This window comes from Mirounga leonina, unplaced genomic scaffold (genome assembly GCF_011800145.1).
Source record: "Mirounga leonina isolate KUSES-001 unplaced genomic scaffold, KU_Mleo_1.0 Mir_53, whole genome shotgun sequence".
NCBI lineage: Eukaryota > Metazoa > Chordata > Mammalia > Carnivora > Phocidae > Mirounga > Mirounga leonina.
The window spans coordinates 80445877-80472816 of NW_023270807.1; the positions used below are offsets into that span (position 1 = coordinate 80445877).

The window sequence follows — 26940 nt, forward strand, 5'->3', positions numbered from 1 at the left end:
AAGAAGAAGAAGAAGAAGAAGAAGAAGAAGAAGAAGAAGAAGAAGAAAGAAAACTTCTGAGATAGAGACGCACTGATTTTACTTCTCTTAACTTAGAAAACCTTTGAAAGAAACGTTTGGCTTGGGTAAATAAGTATCTAAAATTAATCAACTTAAACAACAGAAGATGTCATGGTAATGTTCCCCGCTAACCGCAGATTAACCGGTTATGAATGTCACGCACTTCCACTCAAATGACAGAAACACTAGTCACGGAGTGAGCAAACCATCAGCCTGAATGAACTACATTTATTTTTCATTGTAATTTTCAAATACCAACAGTCTCAAGGGGGGTGAACTTTCCTCTGTAAATGTAAACAGTCTTCATACTGGTGAAAAATAGCATTCTAATAAATACGTTTAGTGAAATCCCACGGCGGGCAAAGTGCTGCTCAAAGTACTTAGAAGCAGTGTTTGAAAAACACAGTTTCAGAGGGTGGATGTCACTGTCAGTCCAGAGTTGAGAAACCCACTCACAGCAGCTGAACCCTCTCTTTCCCGGGAGTCAGTAAAATCCACTATGCAGCCCGCCCACTCTTTTTAAGCCCAGACACAGACACTGAAAGAGGCAGATGTTGAACCAACCCTCTGCTTCAACAGTGCCCAGAGTTCAAACCACATCAGCAGCAGCCCCTCTCTATTTTGCCACAATGAGTCCCTCGATTTCAAACTGCTAGAAAGAAACATACCTTTTTGCTCTGGGGAGAAATCCTATGGATGTTCCACCACTGGTCAAGCTAGCAGTGGAAGAATAGCTAGTTTTTTGTTTTTTTTTTAAAAAGACGAAAGTCTCAGCTCGGTGAATCTTGCTTCTTTGCAAGAAATGGGAATGCAAAATCCCTCCAACCATTCAACAGAGCGGTCCTGACAAGTCCCTTTGAAACCTTCACCCCTTTCACAAGTCAAAAAGCCGTTCAGCTCAGTGTCGCAGCAGCAGCTGAGACTACAGTGACGTCAGTTACTTGGAGGCGGCCTTCAAGCCACTCTTCCAACCAGGGCTCTGTAACTTTAGACCAGCTCATACTCTGGGTAAACAACTCCAGGTCCAGGACATTTTTAGCTTTTATAATGGAGCCCAGTATTTTCAAGCTTGCCAAAAGAGCTGGTGTTAATATCACACAATGACAATGGCCAATTTTAGATTTTATTTGGAAAAGTCAACTCATTTTTTACAGGCAAGAATTATCTCCTTGCACACCTCCTCCCTCTTTCCCCTTTTTAGCTAGAGTCAGAAAGCACTCTTCAGTGCCTTGACAAGTAGGTGTCTGGATGTGGCAGAACAACACACGTAGCTGGCTCCAGAGATCTCTGAAAACGTATCAAACCTCTGTCTTTAAATAAAGTAGAAGTGGGACATAGAGAGAGACCAACCTCATAGCTTTGCGTTTCTATGACAGCTTGTGGTCTGTATCTACAGTGATAGCTGATGTCTTTCTGCCAGAGGAAATCAGAGACCGTGGGAAAGAATGATATTTATTATGGAAGGAGAAAACAACAACAATGAAAAACCCATGTGCTTGCTTTCAACTGAGGTCTACCAGAGCCCAAGTATATGGAGAGGCTCCCTAGACCGTGGCCAAATCCATCTATCCTGGAAATGTTGGGAGAGATGCCTCCCCAGCAACATTTCCAGGTTGTGCATGAACTTGAACATGCATGTCTCTGCTCACGTTCAGTTTAACTGAGTTATAAGAAAGTGTCTAAGACAATTTTGTGTGTATTTCAGCAAATAAGCCAGTTAAAGGTTTAAATACCTTTACCCTCCTGCCACTTTACTGAATTCCTGTATGAGTTCTAGCAGTTTTGGGGTGGTCTTTTGGGTTTTCCACATAAAGTATCATATCATCTGCAAAGAGTGAGAGTTTGACTTCTTCTTTGCTGATTCAGATGTCTTTTATTTCTTTTTGTTGTCTGATTGCTGTGGCTAGGACTTCTAGTACTATGTTGAATAGCAGTGGTGATAGTGAACATCCCTGCCGTGTTCCTGACCTTAGGGGGAAAGCTTTCAGTTTTTCCCCATTGAGAATGATATTCGCTGTGGGTTTTTCATAGATGGCTTTTATGATATTGAGGTATGTGCCCTCTATCCCTATACTCTGAAGAGTTTTAATCAAGAAAGGATGCTATACTTTGTCAAATGCTTTTTCTGAGTCTAGAGAGGACCATATAGTTCTTGCTCTTTCTTTTATTAATGTATTGTATCACATTGATTGATTTGCCGATGTTGAACCAAACTTGCAGCCCAGGAATAAATCCCACTTGGTCGTGGTGAATAATCCTTTTAATGTACTGTTGGATCCTATTGGCTAGTATTTTGGTGAGAATTTTTGCATCCATGTTCATCAGGGATATTGGTCTGTAATTCTCCTTTTTGATGGGGTCTTTGTCTGATTTTGGGATCAAGGCAATGCTGGCCTCATAAAATAAGTTTGGAAACTTTCCTTCCATTTCTATTTTTTGGAACAGTTTCAGAAGAATAGGTATTAATTCTTCTTTAAATGTTTGGTAGAAGGGTGCCTGGGTAGCTCAGTGGTTAAGCGTCTGCCTTCGGCTCAGGTCATGATCCCAGGGTGCTGGGATCGAGCCCCGCATTGGGCTCCCTGCTCGGCGGGAAGCCTGCTTCTCCCTCTCCCACTCCCTCTTCTTGTGTTCCTTCTCTTGCTGTGTCTCTCTCTGTCAAAGAAATAAATAAAATCTTTAAAAAAAAATAAATGTTTGGTAGAATTCCCCTTGGAAGCCATCTGGCCCCGGGCTCTTGTTTGTTGGGAGATTTTTGATTACTGCTTCAATTTCCTTAGTGGTTATAGGTCTGTTCAGGTTTTCTATTTCTTCCTGGTTCAGTTTTGGTAGTTTATACATCTCTAGGAATGCATCCATTTCTTCCAGATTATTTAATTTGCTGGCATATAGTTGCTCATAATATGTTCTTATAATTGTTTGTATTCCTTTGGTGTTGGTTGTGATCTCTCCCCTTTCATTCATGATTTTATTTATTTGGGTTGTTTCTCTTTTCTTTTTGATAAGTGTGGCCAGGGGTTTATCAATCTTATTAATTCTTTCAAAGAACCAGCTTTCTATTTCATTGATTTCTGCTCTGATCTTTATTATTTCTCTTCTCCTGCTGGGTTTAGACTTTATTTGCTGTTCTTTCTCCAGCTCCCTTAGATGTAGGGTTAGGTTGTGTATTTGAGACCTTTCTTGTTTCTTGAGAAAGGCTTATATTGCTATATACTTTCCTCTTAGGACTGCCTTTGCTGCATCCCAAAGATTTTGAACAGTTGTGTTTGCGTTTTCATTGGTTTCCATGAATTTTTTAAATTCTTCTTTAATTTCCTGGTTGACCCATTCATTCTTTAGTAGGATGCTCTTTAGCCTCCATGTATTTGAGTTCTTTCCGACTTCCTCTTGTGATTGAGTTCTAGTTTCAAAGCATTGTGGCCTGAAAATATGCAGGGAATGATCTCAATCTTTTGGTACCAGTTGAGACATGATTTGTGACCTAGGATGTGATCTATTCTGGAGAATGTTCCATGGGCACTAGAGAAGAATGTGTATTCTGTTGCTTTGGGATGGAATGTTCTGAATACATCTGTGAAGTCCATTTGGTCCAGTGTGTCATTTAAAGTCTTTATTTCCTTGTTGATCTTTTGCTTAGATGATCTGTCCATTTCAGTGAGGGGAGTGTTAAAGTCCCCTACTAGTATTATATTGTCGATGTGTTTCTTTGATTTTGTTATCAGTAAAGTGGCAGGATATAAAATCAATGCACAGAAATCAGTGGCATTCCTATACACCAACAACAAGACAGAAGAAAGAGAAATTAAGGAGTTGATCCCATTTACAATTGCACCCAAAACCATAAGATACCTAGGAATAAATCTAACCAAAGAGGCAAAGAATCTGTACTCAGAAAACTATAAATTACTCATGAAAGAAAATGAGGAAGACACAAAGAAATGGAAAAATGTTCCATGCTCATGGATTGGAAGAACAAATATTGTGAAGATGTCAATGCTACCTAGAGCAGTCTACACATTTAATGCTATCCCTATCAAAATACCATCCACTTTTTTCAAAGAAATGGAACAAATAATCCTAAAATTTGTGTGGAACCATAAAAGACCCTGAATAGCCAGAGGAATGTTGAAAAAGAAAAGCAAAGCTGGTGGCATCACAATTCCAGACTTCCAGCTCTATTACAAAGCTGTCATCATCAAGACAGTATGGTACTGGCGCAAAAACAGACACATAGATCAATGGAACAAAATAGAGGGCCCAGAAATAGACCCTCAACTCTATGGTCAACTCATCTTCGACAAAGCAGGAAAGAATGTCCAATGGAAAAAAGACAGTCTCTTCAACAAATGGTGTTGGGAAAATTGGACAGCCACATGCAGAAGAATGAAACTGGACCATTTCCTTACACCACACACAAAAATAGACTCAAAATGGTTGAAAGACCTAAATGTGAGACAGGAGTCCACCAAAATCCTAGAGAAGAACACAGGCAGCAACCTCTTCGACCTCAGCCGCAGCAACTTCTTGCTAGACATGTCTCCAAAGGCAAGGGAAACAAAAGCAAAAATGAACTATTGGGACTTCATCAAGATAAAAAGCTTTTGCATAGCAAAGGAAACAGTCAACAAAACCAAAAGACAACCGACAGAATGGGAGAAGATATTTGCAAATGACTTATCAGATAAAGGGCTAGTATCCAAAATCTATAAAGAACTTACCAAACTCAACACCCAAAGAACAAATAATCTAATCAGGAAATGGGCAGAAGACATGAACAGACGTTTTTCCAAAGAAGACATCCAAATGGCCAATAGACACATGAAAAAGTGCTCAACATCACTTGGCATCAGGGAAATCCAAATCAAAACCTCAGTGAGATACCACCTCACACCAGTCAGAATGGCTAAAATTAACAAGTCAGGAAACGACATATGTTGGCAAGGATGCGGAGAAAGGGGAACCCTCCTATACTGTTGGTGGGAATGCAAGCTGGTGCAGCCACTCTGGAAAACAGTATGGAGGTTCCTCAAAAAGTTGAAAATAGAGTTACCGTATGACCCAGCAATTGCACTACTGGGTATTTACCGCAAAGATACAAATGTAGTGATCCGAACGGGTACGTGCACCCCAATGTTTATAGCAGCAATGTCCACAATAGCCAAACTATGGGAAGAGCCAAGATGTCCATCAACAGATGAATGGATAAAGAAGATGTGGTATATATATATATATATATATATACACACACACACACACACACACAATGGAATATTATGCAGCCATCAAAAAACCCAAAATCTTGCCATTTGCAACGATGTGGATGGAACTAGAGGGTATTATGCTAAGCAAAACAAGTCAATCAGAGAAAGATATGTATCATATGATCTCACTGATATGAGGAATTCTTAATCTCAGGAAACAAACTGAGGGTTGCTGGAGTGGTGGGGGATGGGAGGGATGGGGTGCCTGGGTGATAGACATTGGGGAGGGTATGTGCTATGGCAAGTGCTGTGAACTGTGTAAGACTGATGAATCACAGACCTGTACCTCTGAAACAAATAATACATTATATGTTGAAAAAAAAAAAAAAAGAGAAGATAGTAGGAAGGGAAAAATGAAGGGGGGGAAATCGGAGGGGGAGACGAACCATGAGAGATGATGGACTCTGAGAAACAAACTGAGGGTTCTAGAGGAAAGGGGGGTGGGGGGATGGGTTAGCCTGGTGATGGGTATTAAAGAGGGCACGTACTGCATGGAGCACTGGGTGTTATGCACAAATAATGAATCATGGAACACTACATCAAAAACTAATGATGTAATGTATGGTGATTAACATATCATAATAAAATAAAATTTAAAAAAATACCTTTACCCTCAAGTCTGAAGAATTTCCTGTGTGGTCATTAAAACATTACATATTCATTTTCACATGATTTTTTGCCTGCTTCCAGACAAGTATTTCTTGGGGAGCTCAAAAGTTTAGAAATAGTAACCTGCTCATGGTAGCACTTTAGTACGTATACTATAGCACAATTGAAGGAAATCGTGCTGTGTTTTGAATGCCTGGCATCATGACTTCAAAAGCAATAACAATATAATAGTTATAGCAATAATAGTGGTTACTCATGGAGAGACAGTTCTCTGCAAAGCTCTGCGTTAAGTACTTGGAATATATCTTCATCCTTGTTCACCCTCATAGCAAATGTATCTGTCGATATTATTATTATTTTTTTTAAGATTTTATTTATTTGCGAGAGAGAGAATGAGAGACAGAGAGCATGAGAGGGAGGAGGGTCAGAGGGAGAAGCAGACTCTCCCCTGAGCAGGGAGCCCGATGCGGGACTCGATCCCGGGACTCCAGGATCATGACCTGAGCCGAAGGCAGTCGCTTAACCGACTGAGCCACCCAGGCGCCCTGTATCTGTCGATATTATTAACCCAGTCTTACTGATAAAACCCTGAGATGTACCGTATCTTGCCAAAGTTCATAGAGAGATGCCCATGTGGACAAGTAGGGCTTGGAACTGGTTTCTCTAACTGGAGGCCGGGGAATTTTGTCACAGAGATCTTGTTTTCCATTCTACTGCCACCACTTATCAGTGTGAACTTTGGAGTGTGTTTCCTCTGTAAAGGGATAATCATATTTACTTCATGAGGTTGTTGTCAGAGTATGAAGGGATACTTTTAGTGCCAGGCACCCAAACAATGGTAGCTTATTTCTGCCTCTATCCTTACCAGGACAAGAAGGGAATCTTGGGGTGGGGAAAGGGATTGCCCCAAAGCACCTATGCAGAAGAATCTGGTAACCTCACCCTGCCCCGACACTCTCGTCCACTCCAAACCTCTTCATTTCCATGGGTCCTTTGTAAATAAAATTAAGACTGTTCTCTAAATCCTATCAGAACTTGAGATAATATGTGGCTAAGTTATGGGAGAAATGATGTTGGGCTATCCTCTATAGTATCACTTAATAGGATCTACTCCAATGCCCTCTTCATGGAAATCCTAGTAATTATTTACCACAGGTGCTTCATCTGCTTCTTGTCATGGTGAAGCTCACCTGAAATTAGGCAGAACCAAAAACTAGGAAAAGACTTTGACAATTTCACCCCATGTCTATCACTTATTCTAGTGTTTACCAACTCTTTTTGTTGAATAATTTTTATATGTATTAGCTTCAATTTCCATGCCATATATACAGAAGATGAAAGCATTAGGAAGGCAATAAATACTCAGCAGAAGTGCTTTTGAGTCTTTTCACTAAAATTGTTCAAGAAAACTTTAAGAAAAGTTTCTACTGTTATGTACATAAAAAGACTGATGCTGGTGTACTCAGCCCTTCAGGGATATTCAGATATCTTGAAGTGCCTGACATTCTCAGGCAGATGTCAGGATGGCCGAAAACCTTATGGCAAAAATGCAATTTGTGGTATAATCTAGATTGCTCTGAAACCATTTAAATATTTATGCCTTCCAATATGAAATTGCCCCAAATCATTGCTCTGTGTATTGGAGAGAATTTGGAAGAATTGTGCATATCTGGTGCCATACTAATCTTATCTCAATGTAGAACTAATATGTAAGGACATGAATAAAATAATACTTCATGTAAAGTAAATGTAGCAACACCAGTTAGGTGTAGAGAAACAAAAAAGAAAATCCTGAAAAGGATTTGAAAGGGTCTACATGCATAATAATCCTAAGGCCAGAGACTAAAACATTTTGGAAAGGGTGAAAGAAGAACACTGAGTGCATAAATGTCACAGCAGGTGTTTCTAGATGTAGAGAATTTTAGAGCCAGAGAGGACCTCTGAAATCATCTAGCCAACCCTCTCGTTTTACAGCTGAGGAAAGAGGCCCTGATGCTACGTCATCTGCTCAAGGTCACAGAGCCACTTACTAGCAATGCTGGGAATAGAATCCCGGTCTTCTCATTCTTGGTGGAGTGCCTTGAAGTTTAAAATTCCAAGGAGTTTAAGGGAAGGGAAAAGAACCCAGGGAAAAGGATTTGGGGCATGAGGGGTTGATTTCTGGCCTTGTCAACTTCTAAATTCAGTCTTCTTCTAAGTCCATATGAGGGAAATGATACGCCATCTTCTGAGTATAACATAGGAATCAAATAGCAGAGTATTTATCTTGATGACTGACTATCTAAAGAGGCCTGTGGCCTGAGATAATCTACATCTTGGGTCTAAATGCAAAGAGAAAAGGATTTTTAATTTAGTGGTTGAAGAAAATCTGGGGATAAATGTTCCAACTTTGCCTTTAGCAGGCGGTACACATTTAATTTATAGTTTTCATCTGGATGATGATCTCGAAGCCTTACAAAGCAGTCATTTATTTAATCTCTTTATGCTATGACAACTGACTGTGTATGAGGCTGGGTGGCTTCTGACTTCTGGTTTGTATAATTTTTTTTCTGTCCCTTTTCTTCTACTCTTCAAACATATTTACTAGTAGAAAGGGTATTGTATTTCTATTTTCCTTGGCAAGGAAATGGAAACAATTGGAAAAGCGATGACTTTGAAAAACTGAACTCATTCTTACACATACTAAAGCTTAGAGGCTATTATAGGGGACATATTTAAAATATACCTTCTTTCTAGAATAATGTCTTTTGCAATTTTCAAAATACTTTATGATACATGATCTCGGTTGCTTAGTAGAACTCTTCTTGACTCTTAAATTATCTTCCATTCTTTAGGGAGAGGTCTTGGGCTCTCCAATTAATGTTCCATTTAACAAATATTTGTGAGCACCCACTCTGTGCCAGGTATACTGATGGATTCTAAGGCCCAGAAGAAGAATAAGACAAATCCTTATTCACAACAAGCTTGGTCAACGCTGACGATTCCTGAAATGTAACCTGTGGCATGACTGCCCACATCCTGAGTAGTCCACTACCCAAAAATAAACTTACAAACAAATGTAAAGAGCCTCTCCTCCTAGTCCCCACAGCATCCCATCAAGGGGACCATAATTTAGTGTTAACTCCCAGCCTTGTTGTATCCTGCAATCACTCAGAGAATTATAAACAACAACAACAACAACAAACAAACAAACATGAAAGCTGGAACCTTTCCCCCAGACTTTGGAATCAGGTGATGAGGCCAGGGTTTCTTAATTTTTACAAAGTTCCACAGCTAGTTCTGGCAAATTGGGTCCTGTGTTGTTTTAGTCCAAGAATGACAGGGTTTGGATTCTGTCTTAGCAAAAGCAATATAATTTTGATACTGACAAGAATCTGTTTTGGGTTATAAGATTATGAGAGTCACACACAGACTATTAGACCGTCACATATTTAGATTGTTGTGTTTCAGCGAATGTGCTCTTTTCCCAGTGCTGGATGTTTTCCCCCTAGAATCATGGGATGCTGGCTCTCTCTTCTATTCTGAGGGCTGGTGGCATGTCAGCAGAGCTTTTTGCCAAGCAGATCTGTCATGGGGCTTACGTACAGGCATTTCCAGATGACAGAAATATTCAAAAGAAACAGTCTTTAACTGTTCTTTTTAAGTACTGGCCTGTGTTCTGAAGAAATAAAACAATAAAACATTTTAGGAGTATGGGTTATTTAAAATTAGAGATAGATTTTGCTTACTGTTCTCAAATTAGTTTTTGGCATCTCATTATATTATTTCCAGATTCTTGACTTGGGAGTTTTGGATAATGATGACAAGAAAATCGAAATAGTAACGGGACCCATTGCTCTAGAGCTACCTCTTATTCCAGAAAAGGACCTCAGGAATGCCGGTCCACCACAAGAGGGCCACCCTGAGTCATTTCTCCCTGGGAGGAAGTTCTAGCAGGGAAACAGGGCTGAGAGAGAGAGAGAAAGAAAGAGACAGAGAGAGAGACCCTTTAGCCGGTATAATTTGAAGACACAGCAGTAAGTCCCCACTCCTTTCCCAACCCGCCTTCCTTGGGAGTTGCCAGCCCACCTGTATCTTCAACCAGAAGTGTTAGATTTATCATCATTAGGTATTTCCAGTTTGTAATTGTCTAATAACATTTCATTGACAGAGGAAGCAGTTACTGGCTAGTCCCACCTTGGCACATAATAGAAGAGCTAGCACGCAGAAAGGACTGGGAAGAACAAATAAATATAGGTAAGCTTTGACTGGAGCTTGGGAAAAGAATCCGTTTCATGGGACATGGAGTGGGGAGAGGGAGGGGAGGAGATCAGAATGGGAGACCGTCTGGGTGGCTGCTAACCATATGGGTTGGTGCCCGGGTGAAAAGAAAGGCGGCATCATGACGTGGGAAGACTATGGTAAAGAATCCAAAGATGCAGGTACAGACAGCGAGGCCCAAAGCCACAGTTCCAGGCAGCTCTGTGAACACTGTGATCAGAGCACTCTGCAGAGCCAGCCAGACCCATGGCCCACACCGAGGTCTCTTGGGAAGTCCACGAGACGAGAACACAGTACCCCAATGGCTGTCCTCGGCCCTCACACCATATTCTTTTGTTGATGCTGTTCCATTGAAATATTTTGGACAGGAAGAGTCCCGCGACTTCATTCTTTCTTATCTATTTTGAGTTTACCTTGCTTTTCTGAATCCATCTACTTTCTATAAATATCAGGACTTCGAACAAAGAGCTCGTGATGTACAAGGCTGGGGAATCCTAACTTTCCGTCATCTACTTCCTTTGGCTACTTCACAGCGGGTATTTTCACTATCTGGAGTCTGAGCAGTTAGATTAAGGCTAAGACCTCCCCATGCAGTGGCTCTGGTCCCTCAGCAGGTATGCATTTTTTTTCCTTCCAGGTAAAGGAGCTCAGATTCCTAACAGTCACCTAAAATCCAGAATAAACTAATTCTGCTGACTTGTTATGTTACATTCCACCTCTGAAGTTCTAAGTGACTGATTTAGGCTGACACATAGCTTGTTCTATTTAAAAAGTCGAGCTCTGTTTTATCTGTCCAGGAATTCATGATACAGAGGAAATGACATGGATTGTGCAAAAGCTGCACATATTCATGAAAAAGAAGAAAGGAAATTATAAACTAGATGCTAAACTGAGTTTTCTGACTTTAAGAAATAACAGACTCTATAAGGTATTTAAAAAAAAAAAAACCTCTTAAATTCTCTTCCATTACTAAGCCATTTGAGCCTTTGAGGCCAGTGGACAAACTGATGAGCTTCTCTCTGCCCCTCACACCCTCTTAATTTTCAAAGGCATAGGTTAAGAAGGTACTTTCAACATGAATTTAAAGAGCTGAAGTGCTTTCACAGTACATTATGTTGGACTACCTCAGAAAGGGACAAATGTTATTTGCTAGGCTTTGATAATCATGCAGCGAGTCTTGTTTGTTAACATAGATACATAAGCAGCTCAACTCAAACACTCAGCAGAGACTACAGAAAATCAACATAGGACAGCTTTTCTCACTTTCTGATATCATCAGAAATCAACATAGGACAGCTTTTCTCACTTTCTGATATCATCCTCCGCCACTTTCACTTCAATCCTTACCTTCGGTTAGAGCATCTGACCCAAAGCATGACAAGCAGATGAAAGTGGGCTGGAGCTCTACAGGAATACAGCTACGAGCAGTGCATGAATATTTGGAGTTAGGGCTTCGCTACCAAACTGACATACCAAACTTCACTGGCAGCTGATTAAATAACCGTGTCGCAACTCTTACCACACGGATTGAAATGAAGGTTGCAGAATGCAGGCCAATACACATTCCAGGCTCAGCACTGAATTTTCCTTTGTTTTATGAGTTTGAGTCAGTTATGCTCAAAAATAGCCAACTAAATTTTTTTTCTTAAATCCAGGCCAAATTACCAAAGACACTCCCTACACCCAAGAATGTGCATGCAAGGGAATTTTCTACAATAAGGTTTGGTTTTTTTTTTAATTTCTCTTCAGTGTCATGTTTAGTTTTCAATTAGCAATAATCACACCTCGGATAAACCTCATTGGCTACAATATTGCCACTGCGCAAAGCTTCAGTGTCATGTTTAAATAGCACAGCTTCAAAAGTACAAATAGGAGAAAATTCCTTGTCTCAATAATTGGGGGACTTTGTTCTCTGAATGGACAAAGAAACCTGGGTGTTTCTCTTTTAGAAATAGCTTTGTACAACAAAGATAAAGCAAGTAACAGGATCAAAGGGGAGGGGAAGAAGATACAGGGGACGCTCTTTCCGAGGTCTTGAGTACCATCTTTGTTAACTTCTGTTCCCACATCTATAGTCTGTGATGTAAGGGAGAGATGTACCACAGACTGTGGGTACCCATAGAACAGCCTGACGTTCCAGGGAGAAGGCAGCAAGGGGCAAGGTTGCTTTGTGTTTCCTGGCAGTTTGCTCAGACCACCTCCCAAATACTGGCCCCCAGCAGTCCCATGAGATAGAGGCAGGTCTGAACTCCCTGATTCTGGATGCATGTCTCACTGTACACAGCAGTGTGGGAGAGGTGTGTGCTTACATGTGGGTACAAACCGGAAAGTGGGCTCTGCAGTGGGTAGAGCAGAGTTGGAAAGAGTCTCCCTGGAATTCAACTATATGGTGAAGTTGCCTCATTAACTTCAGAGAAGCTGTCAGAGTGATCCCAATTCCCCAGAATCTGGGAGCAGTAGACAAGTCAGTCCTGTTTCCCCTCCTCAATTTCTTCCTGGGTTTCCATATATGGAGTGCCTGGATGAAGTTCAAGATTCTTATGAATTCTTCTCTAAAACCAATGCCTTAGAAGTTCATAGGTAAGATTAATAACCCTGTCGGCAGGATGACTTTAATTCCTAACAAGAGATCTAAGGAGGGGACTGGTGTTTTGATCAGCCCAGACCTTCCTTGGTTAGCCTCTCCTTTCTTATTCAGGCCACAGGATACTGTTGAGGTATAAACAGCACCCCTGTACTTATTTATTTATTTATTTATTTATTTATGGTATCATTCCATGCAAGAATGTCGTGGGATTTTATCATTTTCTTAGGGAAATCCAACATGCTATCAGGTGCCCAATAAAAATAAATTGCAACCACGAGCCTTTTTGTTTGTTTTTACACTCCAGTAAGAGTATCTGTTAGAGTTAGCTGTTTACATGTCCGTCTGGGTCAATCAACCAACTGAACGTGCTAAAAAGAGTAAACACTGAAATTCATTTTGTCTGCACCTAACAGCCACCACGTTACAATGTTTGTTAAATACACAGGGATCCATGCTCTGTATTTCTGCTGCATTCTCACACCTCTTGTATATGCCTTCTCATCTTGGTTTGGACAGCAGAGTCAGCTGGCACCCATCATTCCCAGAGGATTTGTGGCACACCACATGGAAAGCGTTGTGGCATCAATAACTGTATACACATCCACAAAGTGTGGATTGCCAGGGTGTGTGTGTGTGTGTGTGTGTGTGTGTGTGGTCATCTTGAGGCTCCAGCTGAGGGTGTGCATGTGCCTACACCTGCAGCTGTGTGCATGACCCTGCACCCACGCACTTTTCATCTTGGTCCTCCTTTCTGTCATGTATCATTCCTATTTGTCGTCTCTGCTTTTATTGGTTTCGAGAACCAGTATTAATGAAAGGAGAGTCTTCTAACACTGCACCACTGTGGAATTAGAACTGCTTTGTCATTAGAGGCAAAGGCCGAATAACAAAGATGGAAATGCTCTAGGGAGGCTGTGGACATCCACTGAATGGTGGAAACTTTAAGGTCTACTGAAACCTAGGTGCCTCAGTTTTCTATACCGCTGGCCTCATGTAGCTTGCTGCAGCCTTGGGACAGGCTGCGTATACATACTTTAGACAACTCAAACATCTAAAGAAATGGTTCTTGGGAATTTAAGAAAATACAAATGCCTGGATTCAAAAATTCACTTGGTGAGGTAGGGGCTCAATTCTAGAAACATCTCAGGAATTCCAGTGTGCAGCTAGGATTGAAAACCACTGATCTAGATATTGAGTTTTTGATTCTTTCATGATAAAGAAAGTTAACAACTCTGAAGCCTGTTTCTTAGAGCCACACAGGGTGGTGAACATCCATGATACTTCGGAAGTGAACAGGTGCACTGCATCCCATGCCTCATCAGAGGGACAATACTAACCATTTTGGTGGGACAATTATTTGAGATTTTGACTCCTTTCCTCTTACTGCCATTAGGGCTTCCCAGTCATTTGGCCACCTACAACACCTCCATAAACCACCAAATGTTCCACAGGTAGTTGAGAAACATTGCTTAGGTGGGTGTACGTAGCTTCAATGGCAATAAACGTTTCAGATAAACTTTGGCCATCAAACATTGCCTTTCAGTTCTGTTACCAAAATGGTCCCCTAAGATGGCGGTCTGGAGGCTTAATCAAGGATCTAACAGATAGACTTTGATTTTTAAAGTGGTTGCTCTCCCTGAGATAATTTTTTTAAAAAAAGTAAAAAGAGGAATAATTGATTAAATACAGCACTTAGATGATTTCATTTCTTTTTGTCATAAAGTGCTACCTAGCCTTTTGAATCTCTAAGACGAAAAGCCAAGTAGATAGTGACAGATTCCAACTGTTGGCTAACAACTCCTCACTCCTGGTCTCTCCTCCCTCCAAAACAAAACAAAACAAAAGCCAACCCCCCCCCCAAAAATGTAAATAACAACATGGAGACTAAGAACAGTTATTTTAAACTGAATTCTCAACAATTGTGAAGGGTTATCTTTTCTTTTTTAAAAAATTACTACTCAAAGGGAAATGGAGGTACTGGGGCATGAGGGTTCAAGAGATTGTCTCCAGAACCAACTTTCGTAGTAGAGCAAAGATTTTCCACATACTGTTCTTGATGCTGAGGTGCAAGATACCTCACTTTACCACAGATTTTCATATCCACCAGCCAACCTGCAAAGCATTTCTGAGTGCATGACTTCCATGAGTGTTGGTATTTCTGAATCTTGATGGCAGTGGTGCATTCCAGTTTTACACTGGGTAAATTGTCAACAAGATGGATAGAACAGGACATTTTGGGTACATGGAACCTATCCACGCCACTTTAGGGATGAGGAGAAAAGGAGATGCTCAGGTTCACCAAAGTGAGTTTATATCTAGAGAGCAACTCTAGATATAAATAGATTCCAACAGTGGAATGATGCCACTGGCCTTGGACTGTGACTTAATGAAATTCTAGAGAATGACTATTTTTTCCCTACTCTGGAAGCAGTTCTGTGTGATAATCTATTAGAGAGGACAGAACTCCAGGCAACAAATTTTATCAGCAACAAATGTCCAAGTATATTAGGTAAATGCAGAAATGGCTGTTTTGCTTAGAGCTGGTCAAATGCAGTAGGAGAGATATAATCACTTTCTCAATGAACTAAGGCCTAATCCACTCTCTTGCTCCCAAACACATCTTTTTACACAGAATACCAACAGCAAGCATCACAACGAATTGCTTACTCTCCATGATGGTCACATTTAATTCATTCACCATAATTTTTGCTAACATTTACTGGATATCAAAACTATCTTGTTAGTCTGATGCAACCTAGCAAAGATCCTTTATAAGTCCATCTATCTATATTTTGAAATGTGATCATCTTGTGAATGTCCAGCTTTTCAGTTATCATAATAGTCAACTACTGAGAAATAATTGAAAGATTTAGTCAATTTTTACAGTCATAATTATTTATCAAGAAGAGTGCAGATTAAGATGTAAAAGAAAGAAGCAAAAATTAAAAAGATTTATATAAAAAGTCACAATTACTTGCTTACCTGAAATATTTTAATGCTTGGGCTTCTTATTGAATTTGGTAGTGGTAAGATGGGTCTTTTTAAAAAATAAGCAGTCTTCAGTGTTTTTATAGCATTGATTATTACAGAAATTATACTTCTTTTACTTCTTATCTTGGAGGGTGAACAAAATAAACAAACTGAAAATACTACAATGAATGGTAAATGATGAAAGATTTACAGTACAAAAAATAGTGTAAAAAGGAAGACAAGTTTAAATATTGTTGTGTAAGAAAGTGATGAAAATAATACAAGAATGAGAATAAGTAAAATGATAGGCTGGAACATCTGGGGAGGTAAATGCAGAGACAAAGAGAAGAGTTAATTAATAATAATTTTTAAAACTTAAATTTATATTAACTAATCTAAGCATCCAATCAATTTAAGATGAAGAAGAACCCTCCCTCAAGCCTGTATTTACAAAATCTGAAACCTATTATTATACACAGTGCTTTCTCTCACTCTGATTCCTATTTTTTTCCCTGATGGTATAATTGAAAACCCACATGCTTCAAGTATTCAAAAATCTGCTACAAGGAAACTAAAAACCAACCATTTGACATAATTAGAGAAACAATAAGCTTTAACATTTCAAAATTCAATGTTTTATCATACAACTTTTTTTTTTATAGCAAAGCAGAGCAACATGCAATGTAAATAAGCAATAGGGTTGCAATCTTCTAGTTGTGACTAACAGGCAGTTAATTTAATGTCATGCTTCTGCGTATACACTGATTTTTAAGTTTAAATCTCTTGCGTGTCTTAAAAGCCATGCATGCTGTTGTACTTCCGTGGGTTCTCCAGTCGATACAGGACAGGAGGCTTGCCAGACAGGTAGCGAGCGCTGCCTGTTATGTTTTACAAATTCTCTCTTATGTGGTTAATTCTGACAAAATGCATGGGTCTTTGGCCACCATACCTGGCTAGAGCAGCTCAGTCCAATTCATCAGTTGTGCCTCTACAAATTAGGATGAAGGAAAAATGCTGGTTTTCCCTGTTCGGGAATAGTTATCACTAGTTCTCTGAATCAGTGTTGCGTTAAAGTGAAACACTCCTTCCCCAGTCATGAGAGTCTCCACTAGAGAGCTGGCAGTGATTTTTTTTTTTCTAGAAATAATGATTCTGTTACTTCCACTTGTGGTAAAGGAATGACTTCCATTTGTTCCTTTTGGGAGGGCCCTAGACACAGTATCCTCTCTCTTTACTGCTGGTTTGTGCATTTGTCAGTAGTTATACAATAATCCTGGATATTTAAAACATTTTTAAAAATTTTAAACTCAATTTCAATCTTGGTTTAAAACCTGCAAATACATAATTAAAGATTCCCATCTGGGATCTTCTTGCAGCTTGATCCATTAGACTCAGTAAAGTAATACTGAACATACTGACAAATAAATAATATATCTTAAAGATCCTTTAATCTTTACACAAAAACTGAGGGGGGGTGTGTGTGTGCAAATTTCCTTCTTAAACAAAACAGAGGGGAGGGAGTTCCTAAGTGGGTTACGAAAACCTGAGGCCTGAAGAAGGACAGCGTGAGGGAACAGGTGCGCTGTGGGGCTCCGAAGCCCAGCGAGCGGGGACTTCCCTAAAGCGGGGCGTGGAGGTCGGTGCGCGGAGACGCCCCATCAGGGACCACGAATCCGCGGACCAGCCTCGCCATCGCCGTGGCTCGCAATAGGCAGAACTGTACCTGACTCACGGATATGGGCTCCTCGGCGCCGCGGTCGTCCGCGGACTTGGGCACCTCGAGGCGGTCGATGAAGGTCTGCAGCTCCTTGCGGAAGGCTTTCATCTGCGCGTTGATGCGGTAGAGCAGCTCGTGCTCGCGGATGCGGCTGCCGTCGTCCTCCTCATCCATCAGTCCGAACAGGTCCCCGTTGGCCACGTAGATGCGCGCCTCGGTGATGATGGTGCTAGTGTCGGCGATGAGCCGGTCGATGGTCTTGCCCAGGCGCTCGGCCTCCGAGCGGATGTCCTTCATCTGCTGCCGGTCGGAGAAGCTCTTGGGCCAGGGCCCCGGCGCCGCGTAGAAGGAGCGGGTGGGTGTCAGGCAGCGGATGTTGCGCACCTCCTCCGAGTCGCTCTCGCCGCCGATGGGCCCCTCACGCTTGCGGTGAGGCGGCCGCGAGTCGTCGTCGCTCTCCTTCTTGCCCGCGTCGCTCTCGGCGTCGCTGTCGCGGGGGCTGCCGCGGATGCCCAGGTGCGAGGCCAGGTCGTAGCGCTGCATGTTGGACATAAGCACGCGGTTCTCGTACTGCAGCTGCATGACCTTGCCGCTGAGCTCGTTGATCTGCAGGCGTGCCGCCTTCAGCTCCTCCTGCAGGGCCTCGGTCTTGGCGCTGTCGTGGTGTCGCGCGCTCTCGTGGCCGCCGGACTTGTACTTGTACTTGTTGAGCTCCGCAGTGATGCGCTTGTTCTGCTCCTCCAGGTCGGCCACGTTCCGCCGCAGCAGCTCCGTCTCGTCTTCCACCAGCTGCAGGTGCTGCCGCAGCTCCGACAGGGATTCGCTCTGCTCCCTCATGAGGGGGTTGGCCGAGCCGTTGAAGTCGTCCCCCCTCAGGTCGTCTAGTTCTGCCTTCAGGCCTCTGTTCTCCACCTCCAGTTCCACGATCTTCCTGCCCAGGATGTTGGCTTCTTCCTCCACCAGCCTCAGCCTCAGCTTGAGCTCAGCCTCCCTGGTGCTGGGCGGCCCCCCGGCTTCTCCTTTGGGCAAAGGACTGTCCAGATCTCCATAAAAGGATCTGTACTTCTGAAGCTCGTGTTCGAATCTGTCCTTTTCTTTATCAATCTTGGCCATTTTCTTTCTCATCAAAGCAGCTTCTTCCTTCACGAACTGCAGCTGGCATTTCAGATCCTCATTGTCCTCCTCATTTAGGAAAAAGAGGGTAAGAGGATAAGAGACCATTTTTATGTAAATCGAGAAAACAAAAAAGTACACCTGCAAAAATAATTGCGTTTTCTTGTAATTAAAATGCAATGAGACTACTCTCTAGAGAGAGAGTAGTCGATGCTGTATATTTTCTACAAATTGTTTAAATTATTTGGCAGATAAAAGATGAAGACAATATCACATCCTGGAAACAAAGAGAGAAAGAAATATAAAAAGAGAAACACTACAGTCATCACTATCCAGAGACCATTATGTGTTGTAACTGAGCACAACCGTGGGGCTGTCATTTCAACAATGTTCCTTTTGTATGTTTTGTTTTTTACATGATTTGAATTCCCCTGACTATAATAAATGTGAAACCTGTTCCCTGGAAGGAACACGCTGCCATTTATTGAGCACCGACTCTCAGCCAACTTCTGTAAAGCTCTTTAAACGTATGACCTAATTTAATGTTTAGAGTAAACTTAGTAATAGATATTAAAATACCTGGTTTAAAGCTACTCCATAACTTTTTCAAGGTTAGAGAGCTATTAAGTGGCAAAAGACAAAGGTGAAATTTGAATTCAGTTCTGTCTGACTTTAAGGCTCATGATAGCTCCGAAAGAACAAAGAAAGCAATCTCTTCTCCATCTGTATGCAAGGCAGAATGGCTTACTTAAAGGCCTTATTTAAAGTAAGGAAAATTTAACACTGGAATGGCCCATCCAAGGAGAAACTGGCAGGTGTTTCATCTGGATTGCTTTTAAAAAAAAGATACATTCCCATCAGTCTAAAATGAATAAAGTTGGTTCTGCCTGGTAAATGGATGACGGAGTAGATCCTATAGAAGCTCTTCTCACAATTCTTAGGACACCCTGCAAACACTAATCATTGACTAAGCTGAAAAGTACAAACAAACAAAAACTGGAAATCAATTTGCTGAGAGCTAACTAATATCAAAGTACATTTTTATGCCCAAGGACACATTTCCTGAGGACAATTTCCCCCAAATTCTCTTTTAAGTATGTACTTTGGGTCAACGGTGTAACTTCTGTGGATTTTGGTTTCCTCATTTTTAAATATATTTTTGTAAAAGATTTTATTTATTTATCTGAGAGAGAGAGAGAGCACATGAGCAGGGGGAGGGGGATGGGGGATAGTGGGACAGAGGCAGAGGGAGAAGCAGACTCCCTGCTGAGCAGGGAGCCGTATGGGGGGCCTGATCCCAGCACTCTGAAATCATGACCTGAGCTGAAGGCAAACGCTTAACCGACTGAGCCACCCAGGCGCCCCTCCTCATTTTTTAAATGGAAATAAAAATGCCTTCCTTGTCCAGCAATGAGTCAGCTATGTTTGAGATGAATTGTAGTAAAGTAGCAGCAACCACTGGTAGTGAAAATAAGGAGCTTCTTCCAGAGATGCTCATTAAATATGGCCCAGAGCCTTTGAGATGGAAGAGATGAAGAGCAGGGCACAGGTCTCCTGTCCTCCTTTCTGCTAATGAGAATTAGTATGGAATTGAGAGCTGGGGTTGAGAGCTGCTGAGTGCACAGAGCCTGACCATCATATTCTTTATATCATTATACCCTGACATGAGCCCTGTGAGGAAGGTGATCTAGGTCTACTTTATAGATAAGGCAGATGAGCTTCAGAAAGGTTGATTAACTTGGTAGAGCACAAGTTAATAAGTGACAGAGCACATCCGGATCCAGACCGATTCCAAAATTTATTCTTTCTTTCTTTTTTTTTTTTTAAGATTTTATTTATTTATTCATGAGAGACAGAGAGAGAGAGAGGCAGAGGGAGAAGTAGGCTCCCCACGGAGCAAGGAGCCTGATGCGGGACTTGATCCCAGGACCCTGGGATCACGACCTGAGCCGAAGGCAGACGCTTAACCGACTGAGCCACCCAGGCGTCCCCCAAAATTTATTCTTTCTACTGTACATGTTGCTTCTAGAAAAGTAGCAGAAGAGAAGGAAAGTAGGACTATGGGGTAAAATAAAAGAAATTGGATGAGTTGGCTAGTATACTTTCCTCTAGAAGGGGTTTAGAAGAAAGGACAGAAGCAGGGCGCCTGGGTGGCTCAGTTGGTTAAGCGACTGCCTTCAGCTCAGGTCATGATCCCAGGGTCCTGGGATCGAGTCCCACATTGGGCTCCCTGCTCTGCGGGAAGCCTGCTTCTCCCTCTCCCACTCCCCCTGCTTGTGTTCCCTCTCTCGCTGTGTCTCTCTGTCAAATAAATAAATAAAATCTTTAAAAAAAAAAAAGATCCAGAATCTAATGAGCCATGGCAGTGTGAGAGTGAGCAGCATTTTTTAAAAAAAAAAGAAAGAAAGGACAGAAGCAGAGAGAAGAGATGAGAGAATTCCCAGGAGCACAGTGAGAGAGAAGGAGGAGAATGTATGTCACAGAAAGATTTGGCATGAAAATCCATTTCACAAGGGAAGAGAGAAGCTGCTCTACAAGAGACTATGTGCTGGGCCCTCAAACTAACGAAACAACACATCAGCAGAAGACTCAAAGATAATCCTGATGTTTCCAGCTTAGGCGTCTTGATGGATGGGGCTGCTAATGACAGGGATAGAGAATGAACAAAGAAGATGAGTCTAAGTGTATTAAAATACTGTCTTTGACGTGTGTCAGTGGAGGGGATATCTAGTGGAAACATCTATCAACAGGCAGGTGGAATCTTAGGCCCACGATTACAAAGACTACACCTCTGACTCTGTAGAGAGTTCAGGTCCAAAAGGGAGGACACGAGAATGAGATAAATAGAGGTGATGGTTGAACAAAAAAAATACAGGTGATGGTTGATGCCATGGCAGTGGTTTTGAAAGCAACTGAAGAGAAGAAGAAAAGAAAGAGAGACACATAAGAACTGGTTAAAGTTGTGGTGGGGGCAGGAGAGTCAAATATCATGCAGGAATTAGAAACATTGTTTGAATAGAAAGGTGACCAGCAATAAGCAAGTCCAATATGCTTTTACATAAACTAGGCTTTGTTAGGAAGTAAAAGTAGGGGAGACTGGGAATTTAAGTTGGGCTACATGTATGGTAGAACTCCTTGATTGCAAGGCTAGGCCTTTATTTGCTCGTAAAAAAAAATAGTAAAATGCTGCAGTCTGAATCTAACCAAAATAGCACTGGATGTGGTCTAAGTCACAGACTGGAGCAGAATCATACCTCACTAGGCTATGTGAAGCAAACATAACACAAGTTTACATATACTTGACTTGTGTATATGTAAACTCTCCTGCCTTAAAGGAATGAAAACATAAACCTTATTTTAAGACTTGGACATATACTGCATGTAAGAAAGTCACTATGAGGGAAGGAGAATGATGGGCACCATAGTAATTATTTTGTATTTGTTTAAAAAGAAATCTTTTCAATATACAAAGTGTGATAGTTTCTACAACGCCAGGAACTTAAGAACCCCATAGGCAATGTGCCCTGCATGTACAGCCTGAAACCTAAGGATTATAGCTGCATTTGCAACTGAGCATGGAAATACTGACTATAAACACTGAACACGTTAAATCGAGATGGTATGGAAAGTGCCTGGTTGACAATGACTGAGCAGTACATGCTTGCTCCTATTTTCCACAGTGGATGCTAGGCAAGAAACATTACAGTGCTTCCAGATGTGAAGCAAGTTGTCTCTGAGGGCGCCTGGGTGGCTCAGTTGGTTAAGCGACTGCTTTCAGCTCAGGTCATGATCCTGGAGTCCCTGGATCGAGTCCCGCATCGGGCTCCCTGCTCGGCAGGGAGCCTGCTTCTCCCTCTGACCCTCCCCCGTCTCATGTGCTCTCTCTCTCTCATTCTCTCTGTCTCAAATAAATAAGTAAAATCTTTAAAAAAAAAAAAAAAGAAGATACGAATGACATGTGATGAAGGGGAACATAAAGATGGTAAGAGGCCAAAAGAAGTAAGCTGAGCCCAGCTTTGATTTAGCCACTACTAGATGCTAAATTGCACTCCTGATGAATTGCATGCATTAAACTCATTTAATAAATACAACAACTCTCTATTATGATCCCATTTTACAGACGAGGAAACAAAGGCATGGAAAGAATAAATAAGTCATCTAAGACCATACAGCTGGCATGTCACTGCTCTTAAGTGCTGTTTGATACCATTTCGCAGTAAATAGTCACTGTGCTGCTGAAGGGACGTGTAAATAATACACCAAAGAAGCTAAAGCAAATAAAAATGAAGTACGAAGCCGTACAGATAACAGTAGGTGGAACCATATGGACCTGCCATTTGCATAGGTCAAAATCACAGCATGCTGGCAGTTTCATTTGGCTCAACCTAGATAAAGGAGACACGAGAGTATTCAAAAGCGCATACTGAACACGTTGCACTATCAGGCACTAGACCACGGACAAGTCAAAGCTGAATAACATGACCCATGATGACAATCTGCCCTGACCAAGTATGGGAGATGAATATGTAAACAATAGAATGGGAGGCTTGCAGTAATCTAAGAATCAATGGTCCTCAACCTTGACTGAGCAATAAAATCGTCTGTGGACTACTTTATAATTGAGATCTCCCATCCAAGACAGTCCCGGTCAAACCGCTGGGGTGGGTTTTTGAAAAACTACAGGTAATAATCTCTGAAAATAAATGAACTGGAAACACTAGCAGGGACTTCCATGGCCACAACAGCACACTTATAAATCTCCCAGACGTTTGGGCCATGAAATAAAAACTGGTGGACTGCACTGTTGCTTGGCTGTTGAAAGGTCCCAGGTCCCACTAGGAAACAGATGAAGGCTGTGGATGTCTCTTGCAGAGAGGAGCCCACATGCACGTAGAGTGGGAGGGTCATAGAGCTAGAAACAAACTAAACATTCCCGGATAAGAGCCTATTGTTGCAAAAATAAATAAACTCTAACACGGGAATTTTAGAATAGGCCAAATGTGAGTTTTAAAAGAAAAAAAACTGCTGATTAAAGCTGACTTAGGATTTTAGAAAAGTGAGCATATAGCTCCTTCTCCATCAATAAGGTGGAGAAGATAACTGATGGCAACATGTGAGATGACCCACAGCAAAATATGTACAGAAGATGGCGAAAGTTATGGCAAAGGCAGAGTGAGAAAGCTGTAGTGACAGAGTGTCTTTGAACTTGGTAAGAGAACGTTGAGAAAGATAAAAAATGGAATAATGGCTTGCTCTGAGACTCTCTGGGATTTTTGAACTGCTGACGCTTCTCGATGTCCTTGTGCCAGTACCAGGAGAAAAGTTAACCAAGAACAGAACAGAAAGAGAGAGGAAAAGGGAAGATCAACAGTCAAGATGTTGTGTTTTATGGGGTGCTTGGGTGGCTCAGTCGGTTGAGGCATCCAACTCTTGGTTTCAGCTCTGTCATGATCTCCTGGGTGGTGGGATGGAGCCCCGTTGCTCTCTGCACTCAGCAGGGAGTCTGCTTGAGATTCTCGCTCTCTGCCCCTCCCCCCACTTGTATGCTCTCTCTCTAAAATGAATAAATAAATCTTCAAAAAAAACCCATTTAATATGTTGTGTTTTTAAAAAAATTGACACCAACTTTTCCAAATTTTGGATATTTCAATATTACTTTAGTTAAAATTATTATCTAATGAGAAAACAACTTGTAAGAATAAAAAAAGGTATGCTATAGTATGAGATTCCAAATGATGCATGCAAAAGTCAATAACTAGCCAAGTGTTCTTGGAGAGCCATAATGTCACTTCTGCCCCCAAATATTTCCTCTTCTGCTTTAAATTCTCCTTCATTACATCCATTAGCACCTTCTGCTCATCCTGATAGCAGAGCTAGTCTTTACTGGGGCTGTGTTTCTGAAGTTCGTAACAAGCCCAGGTTGAATATATCTTTTTCTTTTTTTTTTAAGATTTTATTTTTAAGGAATCTCTACACCCAATTTGGGGTTCAAATCCATAACCCCGAGATCAAGAGTCACACGCTCCACTGACTGAGCAAGCCAGGCATCCCTCAGTACATCCTTTAAGTTTTATTTGTATTCGTTTCCTTGCTTTTGCTTCCCCAATCACTGGCATAGAGAATTACTTCTTCTAGGGCCTTCTCATCACAAGCCTCTTGCTTCCCTCACCATAGCATTCCTTTCTCTACTCACTCCTGATGCTATAGGAACAGCCATTCTATTGACCTTGTTAATTATGAGTGAAGAAGATTAGCTCTATGCATACAGTTGTCAAACACAGCAACACATAAGGTACTAATGGCATTTTGCCGTGTGCTTACACCATAAAAGCAATAATAGGGGTGTTAGTGTTAGCTTCATAAACAAAGATACTGAATTAGGGGCACCTGGGTGGCTCAGATGGTTGAGTGTCTGCCTTTGGCTCAGGTCATGATCCTGGGGTCCTGGGATCAAGCCCTACATCGGGCTCCCTGCTCTGCCGGAAGCCTGCTTCTCCCTCTCCCACTCCCCCTACTTGTGTTCCCTCTCTCACTGTGTCTCTGTCAAATAAATAAATAAAATCTTTAAAAAAAAAAAAAGATGCTGAATGCTTTATACTGCCTGTATCTACAACTACAGAACGAACATGCATAATTAAACTCTTTTTTTACATGAGTGCATCTGGCTACTATGTCCATTTACAGATGTAGCTTATTATTATATACATTTAGAGTGTTTGATGTACTAGTTGAAATTTTATTTCCACATACCTCTGTGGGAGTCTGTTGAGTCTTTTTTTCAGATTTTGGCAAATCTTTGCTTCCTCTTCTTTTTAAGGATAGCTGAAACAAAGCATAAACATATTTAGTTTGGTAAACTATCATTTTAACTCAATTTTATGATTTTAAAAGTGTCTAATGTCATATAACAAAACCAAACCAAATAAATTGTGTTAGTTCAATAATCATAAAGGAGGAAAAAAAACTCCAAACCAGACAGATTTTTATGTATTTTTACTTTGGACTGGGATACACTTCTCAGTAGAAGAGTAACTGGCAATTGTCTAAATAATTTGAGGAAGACAGGAGACCCACTACGACACTGCAGAGAACACCTTGGATAAAATTTAGACTGATGACCCAATATTATTACATATTCCAAACAAAAGCAAATCCTTGTTAGCATTCCTCTCTAAAGAAGAAAAAAAAGGAATAAGGTGTTTCCAGTTGAAGGCAGGTTTTCATAAGCTTGTAAATACAAACTTTCAGTGGATTTACGTAGAATCTGAAGAATTTTGCTCTTTCTTCACCACACATCTGAGCAAACAAATACAATACCCATATCCATATACACACATGTAATACAGTAGGAAATTGTTACAGTGAACTGAAGAGGACAGGCTCCATCTAAGGAGCAGGCTGAGTGGGAGTGAGCTGCAGCTGATTGGTGCAATACAGAAACGTGGGTTTTTTCTAGAGAAGCTAGAAATCTGGATTGTTATGTATTGGTTGGCCCTAATTGAAATTCAGACAAACAACACTTTGTAAGTAAAAAAAAAAAAAAAGAAAGAAAAAAAAAAACATATCTAGCGCCAGATCCTTTCATGGACCAGCAATACATGATCTCTAGTACTCTGTTCCATTTCTCAGCACCAATATATTAAGGAGAGTCCCTCTGTATAAAAACTAATCCATATGTATGAATACCTACCACATACCGGCTATTGAACTGGATACCCAAAGATCAATTAAATAGTGCACCCACCATCAGGAAGTGCACAATATACCATGGGAGACAGAGAAACAATTATCGTACCAGTTGGTAAATGCCACGCTTTCGGTTCTGTGAAGCAGGGGCTTTGTCTTAGTGTGATATCACCGTCATCAGAATAGTATTTGACACATGGCAGATATAGGAAAAAAATATTTGCTGAACTAACGAAACATATTCATAATGAATGTATTCATAAAATATGAGGTTCTGAGGTCAAAGAGGAGGATGGGGGTATAGGCTGAATGTAAAAGCAGGAAAGGCTTCCCAAAAAAGGAGGCTTCATGAATTTGCAAAGAACCCCAAATTACATTTTCCCCATGTTAGTTTCTAACCCATATCCAGTGTTAAATGCAGGCATATGTTCAGGCACAGAAGGCAGGGGAATACATTGCTGCAACTGCTTTCATTCAGTATGAAATTCAGACTGCAGAGCCAAATGAATGGCCCGTGTGCTTATCTATTTCTACTTCTTTACAGGAAGATGTTCTCCATGTTGCTTGTATAATCTTAGAAACAAAGGCTGTGAGGACTGATTTGCCATAACCAAAGGTGGTTTGGGAACCAATCAACAAAAGCAGTCCCAAGAAAACCCCAAAATACAGCAAGCTGAACT

General features: G+C 41.2%; 2 protein-coding genes and 1 pseudogene across 3 annotated transcripts in view; all 3 read right to left on the reverse strand.

Moving 5' to 3' along the window:
* KIAA0408 (KIAA0408 ortholog) overlaps nucleotides 1–964 on the reverse strand; it is a 17601-nt gene extending 16637 nt beyond the window's left edge. For both annotated transcript variants that reach the window (XM_034990578.1, XM_034990576.1), the window contains exon 1: nucleotides 729–964. The gene's annotated coding sequence lies outside the window, so the exon portion shown is untranslated. The remainder of the gene's footprint in view (nucleotides 1–728) is intronic.
* Nucleotides 965–11825: 10861 nt separating this feature from the next.
* On the reverse strand, nucleotides 11826–12016 carry LOC118001747 (annotated as a pseudogene).
* A 3714-nt stretch (nucleotides 12017–15730) lies between these two features.
* Nucleotides 15731–26940, reverse strand: part of SOGA3 (SOGA family member 3) — a 43577-nt gene continuing 32367 nt past the window's right edge. The window contains exons 4-6 of the mRNA XM_034990579.1: nucleotides 25325–25396; nucleotides 17468–18643; nucleotides 15731–16062 (exon numbers count right to left, since the gene is read on the reverse strand). Of these exons, the coding sequence (XP_034846470.1) occupies nucleotides 15952–16062; nucleotides 17468–18643; nucleotides 25325–25396 (1359 nt within the window). The 3' untranslated portion in view covers nucleotides 15731–15951. The remainder of the gene's footprint in view (nucleotides 16063–17467; nucleotides 18644–25324; nucleotides 25397–26940) is intronic.